This window comes from Sitophilus oryzae, unplaced genomic scaffold (genome assembly GCF_002938485.1).
Source record: "Sitophilus oryzae breed Bouriz unplaced genomic scaffold, Soryzae_2.0 scaffold_1576_pilon_pilon, whole genome shotgun sequence".
Lineage (NCBI taxonomy): Eukaryota > Metazoa > Arthropoda > Insecta > Coleoptera > Curculionidae > Sitophilus > Sitophilus oryzae.
The window spans coordinates 14,764,494-14,792,465 of NW_022146254.1; the positions used below are offsets into that span (position 1 = coordinate 14,764,494).

At 32.5% G+C, this 27,972-nt stretch overlaps 1 protein-coding gene across 1 annotated transcript; it reads left to right on the forward strand.

The window, feature by feature from the left end:
* The first annotated feature begins 1,491 nt into the window (after nt 1-1,491).
* LOC115879062 lies at nt 1,492-27,737 on the forward strand. The gene is made up of 7 exons (XM_030895700.1): nt 1,492-1,904; nt 9,920-10,124; nt 18,583-18,672; nt 21,375-21,485; nt 21,561-21,672; nt 23,725-23,859; nt 27,497-27,737. The coding sequence occupies exons 1-7, from the start codon at nt 1,757-1,759 to the stop codon at nt 27,566-27,568; spliced, it is 873 nt and encodes a 290-aa protein (XP_030751560.1). The 5' UTR covers nt 1,492-1,756; the 3' UTR covers nt 27,569-27,737.
* Nucleotides 27,738-27,972: the final 235 nt, after the last annotated feature.

Consider the following 27,972-nt stretch of genomic DNA (forward strand, 5'->3'; position numbering starts at 1 on the left):
AGCATATTTTCGGATAGTCAAGCCGCGTTAAAAGTACTTGAGGCAACAAAAAGCACGTCTATGACGATTCTTCATTGTAAGAAACTACTCAATATATTAGAAGATAGGAACAAAGTGTCGCTAATATGGATACCGGGACATGTCGGCCTAGAGGGAAATGAACGTGCTGATTCCCTCGCCAAAACTGGTGCAAGCTCGCCATTCGTGGGCCCAGAACTGACACTTAGCGTACCAAAAAATCTCGCAAGAGACAGGCTCTGTGAATGGGTTAGGGGTGCAACGTTTCGGGAGTTTTATGACAGTCTGGGAATGGAACATGCCAAGACAATCCTAGCAGGGCCATCCAAACGTAAAGCAGATGAACTCCTAAAGGCTGGTAGGAACGGAGTGCGTACGCTTACTGCAGTATGCAAGGGCCACTGCCGGCTGAGATCACACCTACAGAGGATGGGACTGGTGGAAGACGCCGAATGCCGACTCTGTATGGAAGATGACAAAACGATGAAGCACGTTATGTGTACTTGCTCCGCTGGGGGCACGACCAGATTTGAGGTGTTTGGCAAATCCACGCTAGACCTATCAGACCTAGAAAACATATCACCCTCAGACATAACGGGCTATGTTAAAAGGCTGGGTTTTGAGGGTGAACTTTAGTGATCTTTTTCTATTAAACAGCTTGTAGGAACTGAGCCACAATAGTCCCACCTGGGATCCACTCTTAGTCAAATAACATGCTGGATACAAATGCCTAATTTGAACAATTTTGAACAAGCCGATTTTAAGTAATTTAAAAAAAACTGCATATATTTTTAAATTAAAACTGAACAGGTAACAATGCTAAACCAGCTAAATGTCAACGTACCTTCTCACAACGTCGCTCTCAGGGGTCGGGTAAAGCGGGTGAAGGTCGGGTAAGGCTTAGCCCGATCTAAGTCGTGTTAAGCCACACCTAAAATTCAAAACAGACGTGCTTTGATTAAGGCTTGATTAAGGTCTGTAGAGCTTCAGCAAGCGAGCCAATTTGTTACAAAACCATATAAATTATATATCACTGTAATCACAAAACTTCAATCTATTTCCGTATTGTAACGGAATTTTAAATTATGTCTTTTTTTGCTTGAAAATTTAGTCCAAACATAAGGAATATTTTGTTGATGTTTGACAATCAAAATTTTAAAAATAAAGAAGTTGTCTAAAAATGTGCTACAATACGGATATAGTATAATCCTTTATCTTTAAAATTCCTGCTTTATTTATGTACATATACCTGGCCAGTTTTACATAAAACGTTAAATGCCGAACGCTTATTTTGCTACCTTTTCGGACAGTGTATGCTTTCGACTGATATAAAAAAGTACCAAATTCAAAGGGTGCTGTGTAGGACAAGCACCATTTTTTCTATAAAAATATTGCAAATTCAAAGAGGACAGTCTGTGTAGTACCCGCAGACTGAACCCTAACCCTGCTCCCACTCTATAAACAACTGAATTGTTGCAAATTCTACATAGAAGCCCGCCAGCCGGCTCGTAACCTTGTTTTACTTTTACTTAGACACGAACGAGGCACAGCCGACCAAGTACTCGTGTCCCCCTCGCGGTACTCGCTTTCCGTTGCATAAAGATAAAAAACATCGCAATCAAGTGTAAGAAAAAAGACGAAGAACTATGACGAGAAGAACGCGAGCGTACCAGTGAAAGTGGTTCCTCGATCTTCGGTCGATTCGTTTCCTCCTGTGGTCTTCCGGAAAGATTTCGACATGCGGAAGGACAGTTTGTTGGTGTCCGGTACTGCCGCGTTGTGCTTGTTTGTTTGTTGCTGGACCGTTTGTGACGCGGCGCTGGAACTGGACATTAGAGTACCTAGAGTGGCGGATTTTTTGAATAGGGTGTCCAATACTACTTTTGGTAAGAGTCTGTTGGTTTTGGTGTATGTTTATTTATTTACTTTTTACTGTGTTAATATAAGATTATACCGGATGGTGTATCGACGTTGGAAATAGGGTTTCCGGCACCGGAGCTGTTTTTCGGAGACGGAAATTTCGGTACCGCGCCTCTTAGGTACCGGATTTCCCGTTTTTTTCTGTACTTTCGGTACTGACTAATTTTTGTTCATTGGTGGTGCAGTTCATCAATCAGAAAGCAAGGGATGGTTTTTCAAATTAAAATGGAGTTATTAAGTAATCAGTCATGAGAGAATTAACATGAACACAAGTAAAGAAAAAAGTACCTGTCTAGGTAACTTAAATTTCACATCAAACAACATAAACCAACTTAACTGAATTTGAGACAAAAGCCCTAAAATATTGAATTAAAAATGCAAATATCTATTAAAACATAACATAATCAATATTAAATGAACTTCAGAAGAGAAAAGAAGCAAGAACAATATTATTTAGAAGAGTTTGATTTCGATCGCTAGAAAGTATCAAAAGACTTTCTCACGTAACAATTTCTTAACAAATTCTTTGATGGCCAAAAAGATCTGAACCCTAATTGGTAGTATTAATTCGAGTTTCCAGAAACGTACTAAAATATTTTCGTTCAACCATTTTGGAGTTCGTCAATTAGCAAGCAAGATGGTTCTCAAAAGTAAAACCGATAAAAATTTGAGTTTCAAATGAAAGAATATCAAATTATTAAGTCATGATCAGTAAACATGAACACAAATAGGTACCTTAAAAATCACATCAAACAACATCAACCAACCTCGAAACCAACTTACAACTTAACAGTTAATATGGGAGCCAATATTTGGACAATTCAAAATTTGCATCGAATTTCTTAGGTTCCCAATGACGATGCACCACCCGGTAAAGATCAGAGAGATGGTAGAGATTACCAGTGAAAAAAAATGAACAAAAATATATCACCCATGCAATCTAGAGACTTTTTTTATTTCCTATATTCAAAAAAGTCTCTAAATTGCAATAAAATGTATAGTTATGCCCTGTTTGTCCCCAAATTAAATAAAAAGATATAAATTTATATTATTTAGTTAACAAATCTAGAGCAGTTGTGTTCTGTTCAGTGGGTATCATAGTTTATCTAAGTTATTCACTGAATTTACTGTTAATGTAATAAACTTATGTTTGAAGTAATATTAATGTAATTTTATTATCGATCAACCAAATAAAATTTCAATTGTTTTCGCTATATTTATTACTAATAAATAATTCATCCGTAACAAAAATCTGAAATTGATACATTATCGAACTACTTAGATATTTACTTGTAATCTAATTGAAAAATTTTGGTAAGTCATAGAAAAACATTTGTCTAAGTGTATGGCGTTTCTAGTTTTTAGCCTTATTAATATGATGAGATCCTGAACTTCATTCTGAGGTTCAAGCTACTAAACTAGTACTTATTTTTAAACAAATATAGAGGGTGTCTTAAGCAAGTGCAACTATTTCTAAAGGTAGTATATTTCGACACCAGAAACACGGTTATGAGGTTTTTTCACGAAAAAATTTTGAAAATTTGGAAATTTTTGATAAAATGTTTGTATTTTCTTTTAGTTTTTAGTTTAAAAAAAACTTATATCTTGATAATAAGGCAACATAGGTAGTACATTAAATTTACAGGAAAGAAAACCCAGAAACGATCCAGTGGTTCTCAAAATTTAAGCAAAAACTCTTTTTTTTTAAATTTTCAAAGTAGAATAACTCGGTTATTTTGGATTTATTTAAAAAACGGTAAAGAGAAAATATATTTCTTTTATCGAGATCTACCACCCCTGAAAGTATTTGCGCTTATTTAAGACTCACCCTGTATATAAAAAAGGCAATCGAATTTCAAAACTGTCAAAAATATAAACTATACTGTATATTCAGAAAACTAAGCACTAATCGATTTTATAAGGATTAAATACCGCATGTTTGAAGAAAACGGCGCCCAATTAGCGTGAAAATGACGATTGATGACATTCTTTTTACATAAAATAAAACAGCGCTCTTTATTTCCAAGCCATCTCTGACGCTGTTTCTTCGATTATGAGGTATTAAAAATAGAAGAAAATATGTCGCATCTAAAATTCATGCTTGAAGAACCCTATTATTCAGCAGTTTAGCCATGATATCTTTGTAAAAGGTTGAGTTCATGGACAATAATTATTGATGAGAGTTGCTTAATGCAATTAAAAATAAATACTAATTAATATACTTTGTCAGTTTTTGTTTTGTCTTATTTTAAGTATCTTGCAGAAGATAATTTCTTGCTGGCTATGACTACGCTCCCTGCGTCTATACAGGGTGAGTCTTAAATAAGTCCAAATATTTTTAGGGGTGGTATATTTCGACCCCAGGAACACGTCTATGAAGTTTTTTTTCGCAAAAAAGATGTTGAAAATCGTGCATTTTCTTTTAAATTTCCCTGTATATTTTTCGAGGACTTTTTAGAACTACCTGTTCATCGCAAATTTTCCTAATCTCTGATTTTATTCTTCATCTAAGGATATTATCATAGTTACAGCTTTTCTCTATGGTTACTCAAAGTGATGCAAATACAGAAAAAATCCGGTGGCTCTCAAAATTTTTCCAAAAAATATATATTTTTTTTAATTTTCAAATTTAAATAACTCGGTTATTTTGGACTTATTTGAAAAATGGTATAGATAAAATATGTTTCTTTAATCGAGATCTACCAGCCCTGAAAATATTTGCACTTATTTAAGACTCGCCCTGTATTAGTCGCTATTTATAGTCAAAGTGAAGTCAGAACTATTTATTTTCCAGTAAATCTACTTATTAAATACTAAACAATTATAACTAGAAAATATAACAAGCTATGTTTTTAAATGTATATTGAATATAATATAATACTTGATCCTAAATTAATCAATATAGCTACTGCCAATTGCTGTAAAATAGGTATTCTAAATTACTTTTTTTTAAACACAACATTTTATCTGCATGGAAAACATTATTGTAAAATTAACCATGTACATTTTGCATTAGTATTTGGAGCAACGTCAACTGAAAGGCACGATATTTTCAGAAAAATAGCCCATAATATTGAAAGTTAATTATTTAAAATAATTCTGAATAAATAATATCTGTAGTAAGAAGTAAATTTGTGAGAAATATGAATGTATGAAGCCCACCTCCTCAGTTATAATAAAAATACAGTAGATATGAAACTATTAATAACTTTTATGAAATTTTTGTGATAAAGTGGTATGAGTGTGTTCCCCAACTAAAAAATGATTGAATTCAAATTTGTTCCTATTTATCCAGATATTCTTCTTCGAAATATACCGCCTTCTTTTAACTGATGAGGTATTTTACCTCATCTTTTTTTTTTATAGAGGAGGAGGAAATCTTGCATAAGACGGAGTGTCAGATTCCTACTGACTAAAACCACCTCCCCTTCTCTACGACACCTCACGCCGGTACCGCTTTCACATTTCTTCGACGTGAGGACTGTCTACGTATTTCTACGTGCTTCTTCCTCTTTAGTTTTTATGATTCCTCTTATCACTGTATAGGCCAGAGTCCAGTTTTTTTTCTCCTCCTTTCAGGCTATTCATCATAGTTTCTGCTGTAAAAGGAATGTTCATAGCTATATAGTACTGATGTCTTAGCACCGACCATCTTGGACATTCGAACAAGGTATGTTGAGCATCATCTAACTCGTTACAGTATACACAGTGGTTTGTTGGTGATTTCATTCGATTAAATAGATAACTTTTGAAACACCCATGGCCCGACAGGGCCTGGGTGGTATAATAATCTACTTCACCATATGGCCTCTCTATCCATTCTCTAATATTAGGAATTAAACTATACGTCCACCTTCCATACTTGCCGTTGACCCATTCTTCTTGCCATTTTATCCATAGTCTATTTCGAGCTTCAGTTTTCAAAGTTCCTTGGTAGGTTTCAACTCGTTCTTGAACCAAGAGATGCATTGGGGGTATACCCGTTATAACGCGAACAGCCTCTGCAGAAATGGTTCTGTAGGCACTGCTGACTCTTATAGCCGCTGTACGCTGTATACTGTTTATTTTCTGCCTATATTTATTATTTTCCATTGCCTTGTACCATACAGGTGCAGCATATAGAAGTTGAGAGTGAATGACCCCCACTAGAACCCTTCTCTTAGAAGCTCTTGGTCCAGCGGCATTTTTACCTCATCTATTTAACTTAAAATACTTTTGTCTTTTTCTGTACAACTGAAGTATCTCTATACATATCTGATGGAAGTATGTAACTTCCAAACATAAGTAAATCTTTATTAGAATAAATAACAAAAATTTGCTTTGGTCTCTAAAGTATTAAAAGGTTTAGAGTTATATTATAAAGGTTTATTCAAACAATAATCACTTTTTATTGTTCAGTCTATCTTTAGATTGCTTCTAAGAGCTGCTGATGAAAACTGAATATTATGTTCTTTCTGCCTTATTATTTCTTTCTCTAGACAATAATGGATTGCGGTTATTCCCACCTGTAATTGAGATATCTTTGTAAAGGCTTACGTGGACCTGAAACAAGGAATGGCTTTCCTTGTTTCAGGTCTATTATTCCATTCCAACGTCTTCTGGCATTTTTGAGCTAGCTGTATACTACTTACTATATTCATAAAGACTTTGTGTCTGTTGCATCTATAAGTATTCCTAATTTCTGCTTTTAGTTCATCGATTAGCTTCCTCATCACATCTGCGCGACTGTCATTAAATTATTGTTTTAACTATTAAATTATAGCTAGAAAATTATCATTAAAACATATAGTTTGTTTCGAAATTTGTTTTAATATTGTTTATTACTTGGGTCTTTTGTCGTATTTACTCTATCTACTATTTTACGGTCTCTTTTGGTTATTCCCATCATATTTCGTTCCATTGCGATCCGCAGTTCCCTTATGATGTCCGTTTTAAGTGTCCAGGTTTCACATGCATAGGCCATGACTGGTAGTAGGTACACATGGGTCGAATCGTTGAATGTTTTCTTCTTTATAGAGAGTTTTTATATAAGGCCTGTCAATACATTGTTTCGCTGGGGCTTCTATTATTGCCAGGTTATATCGTGTCGAAGCCTTCTCGAAGTCTATAAAGGTTATGATTAGTGGAAGTTCGTATTCTTTTGTTTGGCTGATAGTTTCTGTTAGAGTATGAATGTAATCAATCGTGCTGAAGCCGCTTGTTCTCGAAGTTGTACAGCGTCTAGGTAATAGAGTCGTCCACAGAGTCAAATTCCTAAAATGGCAATCGGCTGGACACCTGGCAAAAAGAAAATACAACAAATGGACTACAAAAATTACAGCATGGTACCCACGAAGAATTAAAAGACCTAGAAGAACCTGAGATGGGACCATGATATTAGGAAATTAGCCGGAATATCTTGGGCCCGCATAGCCAACAATACCAACCATGGACCCAACTACAAGGAGAGTATCTAAATATGAGGGAGGCTACACCATAATTGGAAATGGTTGAATAAGCTGAAAAGGATGATGATTATGATTGTTTATTATATATTCTTCATGTTGTATTATAAAAATATTTATTTTGACTTACCTATTTAAGATTAATTCAAGGATTTCTTTATTATGTTACAATAGTTGTTTGCGTATATAAAATTACAGCATTTTTATTTCCTAATGCATAAAATATGTAGAGCTGTATACATTTTGATCACATATTTTTACTCTCCCTATTAAAATGTTATAAATCTTCTAAAATTTACATATAACTACTGTATTTCCTGAAGATTGGCTGTTGTTTATGTAGAAGAATTCCAATTAACATTCAATGCAACGAAGATATTATGTAAATCATAAAAAAATAACAATTACGAAACATCACGTGGGACGACTATCTAGAATACAAAGTTGATAAAATGCAAAAATGTGTGCCATTCTTCTTCTTGCAAAAGAACGCAGTAAATATGATGACGTTATTTGTAGAATGATGTAAATAAAACAAATGATACTTTTGAAATTTTAAAATATACAAGGTTACAATTTGAAAAGTATGTGGGATATATCTTAGACAAGACTGTAGAGATTGTAGATATAGAGAAGCTTGACAAATTAGGCAGAGAAAGTACTCTTGAGTGCCAGCTCACCAAGGGATAGAAGGTAATGAAAAAACAAACGATCTCGCTAGAAAAAGAGCAGACACTCTACTAACTGGACCAGAACCGTTCTGATTTCCGAATGGAAACTAACTTAAAGTAGAACTCAAGAGCCTGGAAGATTCCTCGAATGGAAATCCTCCAATGGTCTAAGACACTCGAAGAAATTGCTCAGGATCAACGACCGAGAAAAGTCGAAGATATTCTTGATTTAAGAAGGAAGGCTTAAGAAAATGTCAAAACTAATAGTTATCTAAAATGTTGCTTACTTTAGAAACCCATATCTCAAAGACTAATGGTACGATTGAAGATTTTACTGTGAGATTGGAAAGAGTCTTTTGTCTTTTTCTGTACAACTGAAGTATCTCTATACATATCTGATGGAAGTATGTAACTTCCAAACATAAGTAAATCTTTATAAGAATAAATAACAAAAAAATGCTTTGGACTCTAAAGTATTAAAAGATTTAGGGGTTCAAACAATAATCACTTTTTATTGTTCAGTCTATCTTTAGATTGCTTCTGAGAGCTGCTGATGAAAACTGAATATTATGTTCTTTCTGCCTTATTGAAGGAATATATGGGAAGCAATGAGCTTCTCAACGATTGTGCCACACAAGGTTGTTGTGATAAGGTAGGTTTGCACAAAAAAATAGGGTTTTACCCTCAATAGGGTAACAGGGTAAGCCAAAATAGTTTTTCATTTTAATTCCCACTCCAACCCTTTTTGTCTTATATATTACGTCATTTTTTTGATGGTGTTAAGTATTATCTGTCTAAAAGATATTCCTGATAGCTAACCCTAAGAAATATTATTATTTGAGAGATCCCTTACATCAGAAGTGGGATGTTTTTGTGTAGGGTGTACGAATTTGCCATAGTAAATTCTCGTACTTTTGGGGCAAAAATCAGTGCAGTAATTATGCCGCAAGGTAAAAGGAAAAATTCCTTTACGTCCATTTCATCTGGTACTAACACCACTGTTCAACATGTTCGCCTTAAAATTTTAATTTTTTTTGTTACTTTTTATAGATACTCTATTATTTTTTATTGTACCTTGACTTCAATAATTAATCCATTTACGTAAAACTAGTTAATAAGTGTCGTTTAGATTTAATAATTAAACACATTCCAAGTCCAAGGAATCAATAACATAGTACATATCCGTTTAAATGTAATGCAGGTCAATAATTTAGTTAATTAATAATTACGTAATTATTAATTTATTACGTACATAGATTCTTCTTTCTCTAAAGTAGTTTCCGTAAAGACGGGCTTTGCTAAATAAAATATACAGGGTGTTCCAATATTCCGTAGACATAGATCTACTATACGTATTTTTGAAATCAAAATAAGTTAATTGGATAGAATTTGCCTTTATACAAAAGTGCTTTGTTGGTCTGTTAGAGTGCAACAATAAAAAATAAGCCCATACGTTTATTAATTTAAAGTTTATGAAGCTAATTGTCAATCATTATTTGTGACACTGGTTGTGACAATCATTATTTGTGACACAATCTACATTTTAGCCAACTAGATTATCGCCCCTACTAGGAAAACATTTTTAAGAAAAAACAGTCCTCGACGACACTCTCCATATAATACGACAGCGATCTTCATTTATAGATAGATTTTCTTCATAGCCATCGCTGACGCCGTTTTTTCGATCATATTGTACCTATAAACTGTCAACTACATAACGTCATGTTTGTTATTAACAATTATTACTTGAAAACAGTTGCGAAAAAATAAATTAAAAGCTTTTCAGAGAAGAGTTTTTTTTTATAAAAATTGTTTATAAAAATATGTTTTTTTTGCAATGTATATTAAGAATCTTCTTTTTTTTAGGTATTATACGGGGTGGTGTAAATTTAGTTGGTAGAGCAGTAGACAGAGTGATAAACACTTTTGGCCGAGTAGAAGACAGATTGCGAGCTTTGTTAGAAGAGTTCAGAGGAATTATACTTAGAGGTATTCCCGAACTTAACATACCTGTATTGGATCCTCTGCACGTCAACAGGATCAACTTTGACGTCAATCATGATGCTGCCAAGTAAGTTATTATCATACTGTCATAATATATTAGGCTAAATCTTTGAATAAGAAGACTAAGGAAGGAGCATATCAAAAATCTTAGGTACACCGCGATGGGCCTCAAATATGGCTGACTTAAATTCCGGTTTATCAGTGTCGTTCTAATTTTATTTTAAAAATGTAAAACTATGATGTAGGTTAGACGTGGGGTAGACTCAATAATTTGTTGTTTTATTTTACGTTGTGAATAAATGTTGGTAGTTATTAAAATTGTTATAAAAATATAAAATTCTAATAAAAACAGATAAGTTATAATAATTATTTATTAACACAAACATCCGATACGCTACTGAAGCAGGTAAATCAAATTGACGTATCTAAATTCTTTGACATCTGATCTTTGACAAGTAGTAAATAAAAGCAAAAATGCAAGAAAAAATATATAATTAGTTAATTTAAGTGAATTTCATAAATGATCGGTTTATTACACGTATGTATATTATATAGTCACTTACTAGCGAAAAGTTGTTCCATTATTTCACTCGATTTTTGCCGAAATCTACCGCACGCTACACAACCAACTATTTTTCGATAAATCGCGATAGTGTCACTGTTAATTTAAGTTCTGCCACAATTTCCATCTAGATTTACTGCCTTTATACAACTATCAGTAGTAGAATAAATAATAAATAACATAAAATAAGCTCCGTAAAGACTGACAAATCCACAAAATTTCAAATCAAATTCAAATGTGTCAAATGAATCGTCAAACAGAACTGTCCCCACAAGGATCCCCACCCTAGAGTGCTTTTTCCGCCCACCATGCATGAATACATGGATAGCATTATGCTCCTTCCTTAGTCTTCTTATTCAAAGGGCTAAATCATAATTAATCATCTCTCCAGAGATATATTTTATTTTCTGTTTTTACATTTTCTTATACAGGGTGTCCCAGAAATAAGTGCAAGTATTTTAAGGCGTGGTAGATCTTGATAAAAGAAACATATTTTCTCTTTATCGTTTTTCAAATAAGTCCAAAATAACGGAGTTATTTTACTTTGAAAATTTCCAAAAAAAAATATTTTTTGCTCAAATTTTGCGAACCACTGGCTCTTTTCTGGATTTTCTTTCTTGCAAATTTAATCTACTACCTATGTTGCCATATTATCAACAAATTATGTTTTTTAACTAAAAAATAAAAACAAATCCAAAAATTTTTTCAAAAAATTCCGAATTTCCAAATTTTTTTTCACGAAAAAAAACCTCATAAGCGTGTTTCTGGGGTTGAGCTATACTACTAGTTAAAATACTTGCACTTATTTCTGGGATACCTTGTATATTTTTTTGTAATGTAAATTAAAAATAAAGAATTTCAAAAACAATTAAAACATTTAGGTATGTAGAATGTAGAATGAGTGGGAGGGGGTTAATCATCGCGACCTTAAAAGTCTATTGCAACCCATTTTGTCGAGGAGTGGACATTTAACTCCTCCGAGAATATACACCCTTTCACGGTTGGGGTTTGGTGTTGTCCCGAATCTATATTAGAGGTTGTAATAGTAATAGAGACAATTGTAGAGTAATAGAGAAAGTTGGATATATAATTTTCTCTATTACCTCTTTGGATTTGAGGCCAATTCCTATTGTGAGGACGTCACCATGGCTCTTCTCCCTCGAGTTGATGACTTGCCAACTCGATGTCCTTACATTGGAGCTCGGATAAAGATGGCGATACGTCCCTGTTTGCTTCTCGTTGTCGAGGTTTGACAAATTTTATGTCAATTTTTAGTAAATAACGTTTGCAGATTAACTTTACAGTCTTTACACACGTATTAACAGTCATCTTTGACGCCGTTTCTTCTTCTCTAAGTTTAAGAATTGGCTAAGAATTAAATTGTTATTGTGAATAATAATATATTCTCTAGCTATGTATATCTTTGTAAAAAAAATAATATGCAGAAATCTGATGATAATTGAAAGAAACTTGATGTGATAAAAAAAGTGTAATAGATGTAAAAATATACTATGATCCAATAGTAGTTAATGGTACATATAAATTGTCAAGGTGTAATACAGCAATAAATTATTGATTTATGTAAATAAAAAAATATATAACAATCAGCAATATTATCATACACACACTTTTTATTATTATTATTAATAAGATATCCTTATTATAAAAGTATTAAATCATTTACTTCTAATTAGAATTATGTTTGCCAAATAATTGAGAATTATAAAAAAGAGAGTGGATAAATTTAAGACATTGCTTTGAGGGGACATTATTTATAGTAGATATTATTACAGCATTACAGTCAAATTTAGTTTTTTTACCATTTTAACCTTGTTATTTTTTTTTGAAGCCTGTATTTTTCCCAAATTAACTTTTTTAGATACATATAACGAATACCAATAGTTAATTGCAAGAATACAAGCCAAAATGTATAGTTAACTTGCATAAAACAACTTGTTTCGATGTCTAGTTACCCCATTGCAAAGTTGACAGAATATTTATTATTATTATTTTGTATTTTATTCTGTAAACTTTACCCATTGTGTGAGCCTAACAAGAATATGCAAGTGCAAACCACATGGCCATATTTCAGGAAAATATTTTAACTTCTACATGGTAGCTCAAAAAAGGGTGAGTCGATCGGGATGGTTTTTTTAAACGGAACATCCTATATAATATTTCTTTGTTAGATGGAAAATTGAAAAATGAACATTTTTTAATGTTTAGCGGTTTTTTACAGTTTTTACCGGTTCCATTAAAAAAGGAAAAAAAATTATTTTATATTTTAGAAAGTTTGGCATAGAATTTTGAAGAAATCTGTATGGTTTAAGATTACGATATTTATAACAAAGTAAGTACAGACCACCTATATTAAATACCTAGTATAGTTTTGATTTCACGACAATTCTTCTATTTTTAATATTTTTTTTAAAAAGATTGAAAAAGATATTTTTATTTATTAATATTTCTGAAACAATCAAAACATCTTTAATAATATCTTAGGATTATGTAAAGTGATCAGAAAGGAAGCCAAAAATGCATTAAAATACAGGGTATTCAATTTTAAAACAATCATGCCGATCCACTCACACTTTTTTGAGTGGATAACAAAAAATATCTCCAAATCCTTCTAAATAAGGTTAACAATGAAAGCCAAAGACTGGGTTTAAAACTAAATACTAGAAAAACGTGGGATCCGGATCAGGAATGCAATGCAGGATCGAACAAGCAAGATCTACTTTTCTGAAACTTCGAAGATTTCTCACAGATAGGAACTTGAACTTCGGCCTTAGATACAGAATGGTGAAGTGCTATGTCTGGTCCGTTTTGTTATAGGGTGTGGAAGCATGGACAAGATGAAGTTTTAACTATCACAAGATGATTTTTTTTAGAATTTAGAATGAGTGGGAGGGGGGTTAATCACTTCGACCTTACAGATCCATTGTGTCCCCCTTTCTTGAATCATAACTCATCATACAGTCCCAGGGCTTTGACAAAAGCCAGTATCTGGGACGGTTTTATAGAGGGTAGTTCTCCATCTCCAATATCAATCGTACCAAAATTCATGGCACGAATGGTTGTCGTCTCGGCGCACTCAGTGATGAGGTGTACTGGTGTTTCACCATCTTCCCCACAGAATCTGCATTCGCCGTTTCTTCTTAGTTTCAATCTACTGAGGTGTTCATTGAGGAGACAGTGTCCTGTTAAAAACCCCGTGACAATCCGAAGATTGTTCTTACTCAGACCCAGGAAGATCTGTGATTTTTCTTGATCATAAGCCCTCAGAAACTTCTTCGAGTGTCTTAGACCATTGCAAGATTTCCATTCCAGGTTGCGGATGGAATCTTCCAAGTTCTTGAGTTCCGCCTTGAGTTGGTTACCACTTGGAAAGCAGAACGGTTCTGGTCCAGTTAGTGGAGTGTTCGCTCCTTTCCTAGCTAGATTATTTGCTTTTTCATTGCCTTCTATCCCTTGGTGAGCAGGCACCCAGTGTAGGAGGACTTTGTTTTCTTTGCCTAATTTATTCAGCTTCTCTATGCATTCTTTGACCAATTTCGAATTGATTGATACTGAGTTGATCGCCTTTAACGCTGCTTAACTATCAGATAAGATAGCTATTTCTTGTTTCCGATAGTTCCTATCTAAGATAAGTTGTACGCATCTCTCGATAGCGTAGATTTCTGTCTGTAGGATACTAGGGTAAGTGCCCATTGGTTCGGAGTAATTAGCTCTCGGCCCAAACACTCCGATCCCTGTTCCCGTATTGGTTTTGGAAGCATCAGTATACCAAGTTATGGTATGGTCTTGTAACTGCTGGGCAAGCGTTTCGCTGTTCCAATCCTTCTTATTGCTCAACTACATTGACATGTTTGTCAAAGTTGTACGTTCTTGGCATATCGTCCACTGGGAGTTGCAGGAGTGGTATTTCCTTTTTGAGGGTGTTCCAAGCCCCTGATCTGACAATTCTCCCAGTACTAATTCCGTTAGTGACCATTCTAATCATTGTCGCATTGGCATATCTACCAATGACAATGTGCAGTGGTGTTAGATCTAGAATGACCTCCATTGCTGCTGTTGGACAGGTTCTCATGGCTCCTGTGATGCAAACACATGCTAGTCTCTGGACTTTGCATAGGTTTAGCCTTGCCGTCCGTTGCTCTAGTTTTTTGTACCAGGCAACTGCTCCATAAGTAATCATGGGTCTTACTATCATGGTATACATCCAGCGCAAAATGTTAGGAGAGCAGCCCCATCTATTTCCGGCCAGTCTTCTGCATATCATGAGAGCCTTTATGGCTTTGCTTGTAGTATCACAAGATGATAGTTAAAACGCACCGAATCAGGAACATAAGAATAATATAATAAAATCCTCTAAACGTCATATAGTAATAATGAAATAAAATTATCTAAATTTAAGGATTATAAATTATACTTTTATTATATTCATTACCTAGTAATTATATCTAAAAATATTGACATATCTATAAATAAATATTGATAGTCCAGTTTTAATGATTAATGAATGAATCACTGGATTCGAACAAAATATTATTAATTGCCCAATTATTATTATAAATATTCAGTTTTAAATAAAATTCGCTAAATATTCTATTATTTACCGCTAATATACACTAGTTAATATTATTTTAGAATAATATATCAAGCAGTCATTGGAGAGAATGTGACATAACCACATTTGCGTATAAAATTTAGATTGCTTAACCTTGATGAAAAAAATCCTAAAAATATGATAGTTTTTTATGATATGTAAGCTGCCCTGTTAAAGTGTATTGTTGTAGATATACATTATGCAGGTAGCGATTATTATTGATTAGATATAATAATTTTTACCAACCAGAATTGCATTTTATTCCTGATAAAATAATCTCATTTTTTTGTAAATTATACAAACATTTAAGAATTATTTTTCCTCTAATTAATTTTAGTAATGTCAGGCACTGTCCCTATTCCTACAAACTTATTCTTCCTAAAGTAAATACTAATTTTTATTGCTTTGGGATATTGATTTCTCCCATGATAGAAACAATTTATTGATTGGGTATAATCTTTGATAATTTTCAATCTGTTGCCGCTAACAAGGGTAACAAAGCTTGCCTAAGTATAGTAAAAATGCATTTTTTTGAAAACTTAAAATAAATATATCTGGTTTTTGACAGTTATCAATTGAGCATATGGTGTAAAAACATTAATTAAACTGTCAGGGTTAGAAATATAAAAGTAATAAAATGAGCTAATAAGTTGTGTGCCATATTTGTCATGGTAAACATGTATGTATTATTATTTATTACTAATTTATGCTGAATTAGTTAATAAATAATAAATTCCTTCTTAAATATTATTAATCATAGTAGGACTTTAACTCTTAAGTTTAAATTTAAATTTTCGTATATACAGGGTGGCGCCTCTCATACGCCGCGGAAGCTCCAAGGAGAACGGTAGTTTATATCGAAATGAAATTTTCGCAGCATATGTAGGTTCATTGAAAGCATTTTATAAAAATATATAGAATTATACAGGGTGTTTCCAAAAAAAGTTACACATCAAAGTTGTGTTTTTTCTAATGGAACACCCTATATATTAATTGATTTTCGGATTTTAGGAAAAAAATAAAGGTGAGTTTTATTGAAAAAGCATATACCTAAAATCTAAGGATTTTGACATATTTCACATTTTGTGAAAATAAAGAGTAAATTTTAAATTTAGATAACAGCTACCTAAATTTTAGTTGACCTTGTATAGCCCAATATTTAATTACAGTAAACATTGTATGTTAAACCAAATTGAAATTTGACCCGAAAAGTTATACAGGGTCAAAGACAGAAACAAAATTAATATGGAACATTGGACACTTTTAAAAGCAAGTTACTCCTTTATTTTAAATAGAACACCCAGTATATTTTTCCGGTGTTCAATGGGGAATTTATGTATCTTTAAAATATTATTAAGGCTGCCTACCCCTCAGACAAAGATTTTCCCAGATATTTTAATTTTTATGATTTTGCGTCAGTAAATCTTTAATATTTGAACAAATCTAGGTGGCTGTGTGATATACCTTTTGTTAATTTAACAAGAATTAAAGATTGTAGAGTAAAATACACAAGGGACAATAAAAAGATACGCCTTTAAAACATATTTTAGATATTACAGAATTAAAACTAGATATAAACCTATAATTATGCGACAAAAATTAGCTAGATGAAATCAAATGCTCAAAATGCTTCCCTTCCTGTTTACTGCATAAAATGATTGTCTTTTCAAAAGGATCTTTACATTTTAAAAGGCATATGTAGAGTTCTACCTCGAAAAGCAGTTACAATAATTTCTCTCATGTTGTCGACACTAATTGGTCGAGTTTTGTAAACACTGTCTTTAACATATCCCCATCTCCGCGGCGTATGAGAGGCGCCACTCTGTATTATTAATATATTATGAATGTAGTACCTTTAAATAAGCATATGTATTGGATTACTAAAAGCATTAAGTGCATGTGATACTTTTAATAAATTTTTAAAAATGAAGTGCATAATCTAAAGGATGCGTCCTGGACTGGATAATGTACTTGAAAAACACATGTCTATGTTGCACTATTGAAGAGTTTTCCATGAATTTTCACATTTATTAAAAAAATGAGCAATTTGAGATATCTTTTTTTTTCTGGAGATGTAAAATACCTTTACGTACGGAGTATGGGACTCAATCTCTCCTTAAGCTGCCTGAAGGACACTACCCACTAAACATCACCCCCTCGCTCCTGCCACGTCTACCTGGACCCGCTGGACGCATCTCCTCAAGTAGACGCCGGACTGTTCTTTTTGTTTCATTACCCCTGCTCTTCGCTGTATTTTGCCTCTAGTACATTTTGGGCCAGTTTTGAGATGACTTCAAAGTTTTCTCTTCTTTCTGTTACCGATTTTAAGCAGGTATCTGAGGAGATGTTGCCACCAATCGTCATGGGTGCCTCACATCTTTTCTGTTCCCATCTTGGACAAGCAAACATTGTGTGTTCTGGAGTATCATTGGGTTCAGCACAGTATCGGCATTCCGCGACTTCCCTCTTTCCAATTTTACACAGGTAACTCCCAAAATTTCCGTGACCACTCAATATTTGAGTAAGATAGAAGTTTGCCTCTCCATGCTTTCTTTTAATCCACATATTTATATTTGGGATGAGCTTATATGTCCATCTTCCTTTTTGCGATACTTCCCATTCTGCCTGCCACTGCTGCACTGAGCGGTTTCTCTCCATCTCTCTGCTTGCCCTGGTTTGTACTTCACCCTTGAGAAAGAGTCGTTCTGTTTCTCTTGAGAGAAGATGCAGGGGCACCCGACCCGATATCACCAAGGCTGCCTCAGTTGAAGTTGTCCGGTACGCCGAGCAGACCCTCAAAGCCATGACTCTCTGTGCACCTTCAAGTCTTTTTTTATTTACGTGCATATTGGTTGCTTCGTTCCACACAGGTGCTCCATACATAATAATATTCTGGCACGCATATGCACGCATATTGAAATATCTTACATGCCGCGAAAAATGGTGGTGTTGCTTATTATGAATTTTTAAACTAAAGAAAAATAAAATTACTTAGGTAGTTATTAAAATTTTGAAACAAAATTGTAAATAGAAAAAAAACTGTAAACATCTCGTATTTCTTCTAGTAAGTGTTCTTATTGGATTCCATTAATGAAACTTGGATTCCATTAATGAAGCTCGAATTTCAGACACTCTGTACAAATACGTAAAATGCTTTCGGAAATTATTTTGCAAGTGAAAAAAAACCTTCATTTATTTGAAATGAACAAAAATGTATTGTTGTTATTGAATGTAAAAAAAACATAGCAAATGACAGATATTAAATATTACGTGATGTTCAAAGAGACATTACGACACGTCGAAGGAAATGAAGTCTGTTATGTCGATGCTAATATTTTCTTTTGCTTTTTTTAGGTTAAAAGGGAAAGCGGAGAATTTGACGATAAAACACATATCGAAGTTTCAAGTGGACAAGGAAAAATTTACGGACTTGGGAAGTTTCAGGTAAATTGTTCAAAAAATAAAAAAAAATTATATATTTTTTATAAAATGGTATTTTACCATTGACCGAAAAGATTAATTCACGAGCGATGGAATTAATTTCGGGAGACGAAAATGCAATTTTATCGTCGTGTATAAAACAATATTTTTTCCATAGCGAGTTACGTTTTAAAAAAATTCAGAAATTATTATTTCAAAGAATTTATTACGAGTAGAAAAAATATTTTGCTGGGTTGGCGTTGGTTTCTATGTAATTTGACAAATAAATAAAGCTGTCTCTTTAGTTGCCAGTTTTGAGTCAGTATTTTTTAATTCTCATTCGTGTCGATTGCTGATTGAATTGGAACCAGAACTGGCTCAAAACGAAATAAGTAAATTACCAACAGATATTCAGGCTGAGGCGACAAATGCCGTATCCAAACTACTTCCATTTAAATCCCGAATAACTTATAAAAAGGAATACAAACATTTTCAAAAATGTGCTTATTATTAAATGCTTAAGTGTAGAGGAATGGGAATCCCCCTAATAAATGAGGACACCCTGTACACCCTATTTTTTGCGAACGACCAGATAGTCCTAGCCCAAGATCACGACGACCTTGAATATATGGCAAGGAAGCTGATAGAGGAGTATAAGATATGGGGGTTGGAGGTAAATATCACCAAAATTGAATGTATGACTGTAGGGGGGCCGTGCTAAAAAACTGTGACAAATATAAATATCTTGGCTTAAAAATAATAATAATAATAATAATAATAATAATCGTCTTTATTGAAGAAAAAAAGATGTGTAACATTACATATATTATTACACATCATGCAACAAGGCAGGAGGGCAATATCTATGTTGAATGGTGTACTGTGGGATATCAATGAAACTCTAAAGCTAATAAGAAGAACATATATAATACGGTAGTGAAAAGAATAATAACTTACGGAAGCGAAGTATGGCAGTTGAAAAGCAGAACAGAGAACATGTTATTAGCGACCAAAATGGATTACTGGAGGAGATCTGCTGGAAAATCGAAAAGAGAACAAATAACCAACGACAGAATAAGAAAGATTATGGGAGCAGAACACACAATTGTGGACGACATAAGAACAAAACAATTCATATGATTTGGTCATGTGCAACGAATGCCCGATCGCAGAATACCAAAACAAATTTTACTGTGGACACCTCGAGGCAGAAATAAAAGAGGAAGGCCGCGACGAAGCTGGCGGGAGGGTGTGGATAAAGAACTAGAAAATAGAGAAATACCTGATGATCTCTGGCTAAATAGAGAGGAGGTTAGGTGATAGAGTAGGTAGGTAATAGAGTGGAGGTTAGGTTTCAAAATAAAGGGTAGTTTGCTTCATAAACGTTGGGTCAAAAGTCAACCATTAGGGAGATATCGCGGTACAAAGATGGCGGAAAAATAATGTTTTTATTTTTTATCTTGAAAACGAATAGAGATAGACTAATGAAATTTTATGGAAGCATTACTGTTATAAAAACACACTTTCTGGTAATTTTATCACTTTTTTAAAATAAGTGGAAGGGGTTGAAATAAATTACCTCTATCATTCTTGTTAACGAAATTTACAGAAAAATCTTATCAAATACATGCAAAAAAAATAATTTTGATAGTTTAGTTTGCTTAGAAACTTTTTTATAGCTTGAGTTTTTTTTTGATAAAACTGACCGATTTGAAATTAAAAAATAAAATGTAAAACATTACATGTCAGGACAAAAAACATTTTTAGATAAAGAATCTAGTGGGTTGCTGTGAAACAGTTTTATTTCGTAATAATATCGTTACATTTTCTTCTGAACGATAACCTCTTAAAAATTATTTACCAAGACAATTTTTAATTCTGTAAGTAATAATTCATGAAAGTACAAAATAATATCGTTAAAAAAATAAAAATGTTTTTTGTCCTGACATGTAATGCTTTGCATTTTATTTTTTAATTTCAAATCGGCGAGTTTTATAAAAAAAACAAGAAATAAAAAAGTTTCTAAACAAACTAAACTATCCAAATTATTTTTTTTGCATGTGTTTGATAATATTTTTCTTTAAATTTCGTTAACAAGTATGATAGGGGTAGTTTATTTCAACCCCTTCCACTTATTTTAAAAAAGTGAGAAAATTATCAGAAAGTGTGTTTTCATAACAGTAATGCTTCCATAAAATTTCATTAGTCTATCTCTTTTCGTTTTCAAGATAAAAAATAAAAACATTATTTTTCCGCCATCTTTGTATCGCGATATCTCCCTAATGGTTGACTTTTCACCCAACGTTTATGAAGCAAACTACCCTTTCTTTTGAACAAGGAATCACCCCCTGAAGTTTTTCGCATTTGTTTTGAAACACCCTGTATATATAATGACATTTTTCATCAATACGATGAAACAAAAATTGCTGAACTATCGCATATTTAATTAGAAAAAAACAAGAAGAAGAAGAAGTTAGAAGTTGTTATTATTAGTTATTGATCTCCCCTGTAGACGTACGTGCGAACATGGCTGGTACTACAGCATAAGACAATTTTTGGATGAAAACTCGTCGAGACTGATTCTCTGTACCTTTATATTCTTGGTTCATTTGTAGTTTTTTAGGACATTTGAAAAGAAAGTTAAAAAAAGTTGCAAAAAGAAATACTGACTCACTTATGAAATGAAAACTTTAATCAGAAAAATAATCTTTTTAAAACTATTTCAGATTCAAGCTGGATCTAAATCTGACGTTTCCCTACATCAAAGTGACCGGAAAGTATAAAGTCGACGGAAAAGTTGGCAAGAACTTCGTCATTTACGGAGACGGGCCCTTTTGGTAAGACCATTTCCTACACGTATTACATATACGATCTTTAATACATATTATGAAACGGTAAAATTACGTTTCCAGGTTGAACCTAATTGGTCTGAAATTGGGAACGTCCACCATCTTGAAGTTTACTTTGCCCGCCAAGCTGAGAGTGGAGAAGTTGAGCATCGATATCAAGTTGGCAAAGTTGGAGGTAAATAAATAAAGCTTGTATATTGAATGGAACTATTAATCTTGTTTGTGTAGAAATTGGTATTAGTATTATTAGATTAATGTTCACTGTAACGTAATAATATTAATCTACGACAATGTATGTCATTATGTATATAATTTAACATTGTCATTTGGATGTTATTATGGCTTTCATAATAGCACTAGTGATATTATGAATTCATAATAACACGCAATTTTAAAATAAGAAACAAGCAAAAAAAGGTACCTAAATACGTTTATTTATTGTAAACATTAATTATAACATTAGTACAACTGATTAAATTAATTCCAGACGATGACAGGTAAGTTGAATTTTCAGAAAGTAAATTTATTTCCTGAGTGCTTGAACTTGTCGAAGACCCATCATTGCCAGAAATGTTACCCAAAATATTACATGACACTTTTTTTTATTTTCTTTGGAATTTTCTATATAGCTCCCTGCAATTGTGTTAGAGCGCCAACCACCATGTCTTTTAACAGTTAATAAATCCACTCCTGAATCTGCAAGCAACGACGCAGAAGATCTACGGAAACAATGTCCAGTGTATTGTTGTGGATTTGGAAGACTTAGGAACAATGCTATTTTATACGGCATTTTCCCTAAAGTATTAATGCCAACGGGTTGCTTAATACATTTTCCATTTCTGTACTCCACAAAAAATCGAGTATGCTCTGTGTTGCTTGGCCGCATAGCTATATATATCTTCGAACCATTTCCACTATATTTATTCCTTCAACATTCCCTTTCGTTATAAAAAAATCTCGTGATATCTTTGTTTTCGTAAATGGAATAATGACATGAATGCATTGACCTTCATCTTTAACATTTTGCAGCTGCAGATTTGTCAACTCGATACGCCGGCAGGCTCCCGCAAGTCCCACTATCAATGAAACTTTTGTCAGGAAATAAGTTTTATCATCGGCTTCCAACAAAAAACGAGTTATGTCTTCTTTTCTTCAAATTCTCGATTTTTTTTGACCGAAATCCTTCCGATTTTCTTTTTAGAAATGCAATTAAATGGACGTACTTACTGATATCTGTATTTTTCTTCACTGATATAACTGAACGTAGCATGGAATAATATACCCAAAGTGATGAAGCTTTCCTATGTTTTGAAAGACGTTCAAAATATGCCAGGAGAACCTTTTCGTTACTACTATTCTTGATTCCTTTCCCTTTACACCAATCTTCAAGTTTTACATAGGCTTGCTCGTACGTTTGTCTTGATTTTTCGGGAAGTAGGGAATCGACAACGTTTTGCGCAATGCCTTCAATATCCGAAGGGACACTTTCATAATCAGAATCACCCATATTAATATTATTTTTTGCTTTTTGCTAAAACTGAACGTTTAACACAAAATTGAACATCAATAATTGAGTTGTCAAAGTCAAAATGGAAACAAGTTGAAATATTAAATAAAACTGATTTAAAAAAAACGCGACGTGACATCTTTATCAACTCATGTCTTCTGTACTAAGTATTCAATAATACCGGGTGATTTTTAAAAGTGGCTATAACTTTTTTACTTTTTTGGATAAAAAAACGAGATTTGATATACACTTACTGGCACCAATAAACCTAAAAAATAAAAAAAAATCCTTAAATTTTAATATATTTTGTTCTAGTAGGCCAATGTTGATGATTTTTAAGCAATATAGAGCTAGATTATTTGACTTTTTAGTATTTCTTTCTAAATTAAAAATGAAAGTTTTCATCTGTCAAGTATACGGGGGAAAACAAAATGTTGTTTTTTGGTTCATCTCAATAGCTATACTTTTTGTTGAAGATTTCCGCTTTTGAAAAAGATACATTTTGCTTTTGGTCCAAGGGTCCTAGTCAACAGACCTATGAATCTAGAAGACCTATGGATCATAACACTGACATAAATTAATCTCGTTTTTTTATCTAGTAAAAAGTTTTGATAATATTGAAAAATAATTGAAAATGACAAAATCAAATAATTTTATTTTATTACTTAAAAAAACTTTCATCTATAATAACTATTTTTTGATTACTTATTTATATTTTAGAATTACTTCAGTAACCTTCTGAACGACAAGGAAGTTGGTGATTTAGTTAACAAAGCCATTTCTAGGATGGCGCCAGAAGCTTTGGACATATTATGGCCTGGAATCAAACCATCTGTTGAAGAACAAATCAAAAAGGTATAAAACATTCATAAAAATTAAAGTAAATATATAAACCCAGATCACAGATTATACAGATTATAAACTTCGTTTTTTCTTAATTGTTTTTCGTGGTTCCAATTTTCAGAATCGGGCGCTAGTTAGGTTACTAGTTTGCGCATATATGCACGCCCACTTATGGCCTCTAAAATTGTGCACAGCGCCTGACCGGCCCAGTTATTTAGAGAGATATCTGAAAACCGAATAGCGTCATGCAGTATTTATGCGTACCTTATTTTGACAGTTACGATATGCGCGAGTCAATTTTTAACGCAACGCCCGCTAATAACGTTACCGCCTGACGTAATTTGCGGATCAATTACACCACGCTATTTCTAAATAACGTTTAAAATTGCTTAAATGGGCATGTGCGGGTATTTGACAACCGGGGCCGGCCGGCGAGATCTTTTATTTTAGGTTATGTTTGAATTGTTTTGAATTATTACTTTAGTTTTATTAGGTTATTTGATATTTAAGTAGCTGGGATTAGTTTTAATTAAATAAATATGGCCCAAAATATGGATTCCACCTCTTCCAATATTAAAGCCTATAAAAAGGCTTAGGTTTACATCAAATGACGATTTAGCCCTTCTAAGAGAATTTGTAGCCATAAACCCACTGGCAGACGTTGAACAATAAAGCACTGGAAGTATATAAGCACTTTAGCCCTTTAGTTTTAAAATAGTAAACAAAACAATTTCAAAGTTTTAAATTCAAAGTTAGGTTAAGTTTAAATAGCGGACGCGACGCGAACAGAATTCTTTCCGATCCGATAACTGTAAATGAAGAGAGTTAATACCACCTCACGTAAAGGAAATAACACCTGGCGTTATTAACGTCCATGCACGCTATTCGGTTTAGCGATATCTCTCTATTACGCTGTTTATTGTTATTTTACGCGAGTTTATTTTTGCGCACAGGAAATTTTACTCGTTTGTTCATCGTCATAAAAAACAATTTTCGTACCACGAATTAGGGATAAAATTTTTATCTGTATACATATAGTATACCTAATCTATGCCCAGAGTTTAAAGCCAATTTTAAAATATTTATTAAGGCTTCAATAGAGTAATTTTTTCAACATATTAAATATTTAAATCAAAAATAATGCATAAAAAATATTGGAGGAAAATATACGCCAATACCGTATTAGCTTCTAAATCGCTTCTTATTGCTCTTTAATATCTGTTTTGTATTTGCATTGGGGAGATTGACCTAAGCTTTTTTTAAGAAGCAAGTTTGCACGTTGAAGAAGTAATAGATAGATATTTGAAATATTCTTTGTATCTGTGATTTATTTGTATGGCCTGAAAGATTTTTTTTGAACATGTGTATTTTTTTCTGATACTAAAGAATATTTTCTTACATATGATATTTGGTGGCTTAAAGCCGGTCCTACACGATACTTCCAGCGTTGGTTCCAAACGTTGGCAAACGCCTTCCAACGTTGGACACATGAACATTTGCCACATCGTGTAGGAGACACACTTGTCATTTGCAATATTGTTGAAGTCTATGCCACACGTGTAGGACTGGCTATAGGTTTTGACAATATTGCAATTCACAAGTGTGTCTCCTACACAATGTGGCAAATGTTCATGTGTCCAACGTTGGAAAGTGTGACACATCGTGTGGGATCAGCTTAAATGTTTTAACTTTTGTTCAAAGCGGTACGGATTAAGCTACTTACCCCTACAGAGATACAAAAGATTTTAAGTTATTTTTTTGTAATTATATTTTTATAAATTTATACAGGGTTGTTCACCACATACGACACGGAGTATTGTAGCTAAATGATTAGATTTTTATAAATTGTAAGTTTTGGGTTTGTTGAAGGACTATTAGAGCTACAATTTAAAAATATTTTTACAAGATACAGAGTGTCCCAAATAAATAAATATCAAAGTTGTATTTTCTTAAATGGAACACCCTGTATATTATTACATTTTTAGTTTCTACGATTAAAATAAAGGTAAAGTTGATTAAGGTTTATTACACTTAAACCTTACCGTTTTTAAAATATTTTCAATTTTGTGAAATTGCAGTAAAAATTTTAAAGCTTCATTTCTCCAAGGGTGTCAAAGTTTTTAATACTAAATATTTACTGAAGTCTATTTATTGATCAGTTATTGTGTTGCAATAATAAAAATAATACCACCTCATACAGAGTGTCTAAAAATTTATTTTAAATTATTTCAAGCTTTAAACGTCAATAACTTGTTTAATTTAAATGGAACACCCTGTATATTTTAGGAGAATCAGATGCAGAATTTTATTGTCTATCAAATTGTATTATACCACTTTTTACCTATCCCTTCAAGATTTCGTAGAAAATGCATTTTCTTATAATTTAGACCTCATTTATCAATATACCCATGGAATATTGACATTTTAGATTGTTTTTAAAGCAACAAATGTACCAAATGTACAGGCTATTAATATTATCGTTTTTAGCAAAATGATAATATTACTTGCCCATTTGTATGCAAAAAGAAAACTATTTAAATCTTTATAAAAGAGTATACCATTAATTAAATATACCACCATTATTTCCGCCCAAATGCTAATTAATACATACTTAATTATGTTTGTTAATAAATTATTCTAAATAAAAAATGTGGATTTGAATCAGAAATCAATATAATAATAAGTTATAAAAATGCATGTCTCTGTTGTTATAAATAAGCATTTGTCAGTGTGTTACTTTTTACCACACTGTCTAATACACATACAAAATTCAGTTTTTTAGTATTTGGAGCAATTATTATTAATCAACGCAAACAGCCAATTAATGTAGTTTGAATACTGGAATCATAAAATTGGTCCTCTTTAACAAATATTTAAACAGTTTTTTTTTACTTCTTAATGAAATAAACAAACTATATCGACAATATTAGTATCTGTACTCTTTAAAAATTTGGTACATCTTTAAAAATAATCTAAAATGTCAGTATTAAATGGGTATATTGATAAATGTGTTTTAAATTCCAAGAAATTGCATTTTCTACAGAAACTTGAAGAGATAGGTAAAAAAGGTATAATACAATTTGATAGATAATTAAATTGTGCATCTGATTCTCATAAAATATACAGAGTGTTCCATTTAAATTAAACAAGTTATTGCCGTTTAAAGCTAGTAATTATTTAAAATAAAATTTTAGACACTCTGTATAAGGTAGTATAATTTTTATTATTGCAACACAATAAGTGATCAATAAATAAACTTCAGTAAATATTTAGTATTAAAAACTTTGATACCCTTGGAGAAATGAAGCCTTAAAATTTTGACTGCAATTTCACAAAATTGAAAATATTTCAAAAACGGTGAGATTAAAGTGCGGTAAACCTTAATCAAATTTACCTTTATTTTAATCGTAGAAATTAAAAATGTAATAATATACAGAGTGTTCCATTTAAAAAAATACAACTTTGATATTTTTTATTTATTTGGGACACTCTGTATGTCGTAAAAATATTTTTAAAATGTAGCTCTAATAGTCCTTCAACCAACCCAAAACTTACAATTTGTAAAAATCTAATCGTTTAGCTACAATAGTCCGTGCCGTATGTGGTGAACAACCCTATATATCTTATTATGTGTTTTTTCCCTTTTTAGTATATAAACCACATCCTGGAGAATGCCACAGTAGTCAATTTTGCAAAGAGGCTTTTCAATGTCATCGTCTAAACTTAAGGACTACATCAATAAGTCTTTTCGCAGGGTGTTTAAGAAGTACGATAGAACAATCGATTTTTGTGTTATTATTTATTTTATTTGTACTTGTCTTGTACAAGGAATAAGCTATGTAAATATTCTCTTAGGTTTATACAGAAATATATAGGTTAGTTTAAATAAATTAATGTGTTTTACTTAATATTTACTTATAATAACAATATTTACGCACTAGTATACTAATGTGTGTCAGGGATAATGCAGGTTAAATCAAAGAATATCAATAATCCTTTTGCAATAAACAATAATATATGCTGGTACACTGTGTGCATATTAATTAAATATGTAGTTTATAGTACTGCAATTAGTGCCTGAAATAATAGGTAATGATAAGTACTAATAAGGTAGGTAGATCATTA

Bases quoted from the DNA above. Each gene is read 5' to 3' on its own strand.
- LOC115879062 (XM_030895700.1), top strand. From the start codon at position 1,757: ATGCGGAAGGACAGTTTGTTGGTGTCCGGTACTGCCGCGTTGTGCTTG. The intron at 10,125-18,582 runs GTAAGTTATTAT...TGCTTTTTTTAG, and splicing joins GTCAATCATGATGCTGCCAA to GTTAAAAGGGAAAGCGGAGA. The intron at 21,673-23,724 runs GTAAATAAATAA...TTTATATTTTAG, and splicing joins TCAAGTTGGCAAAGTTGGAG to AATTACTTCAGTAACCTTCT.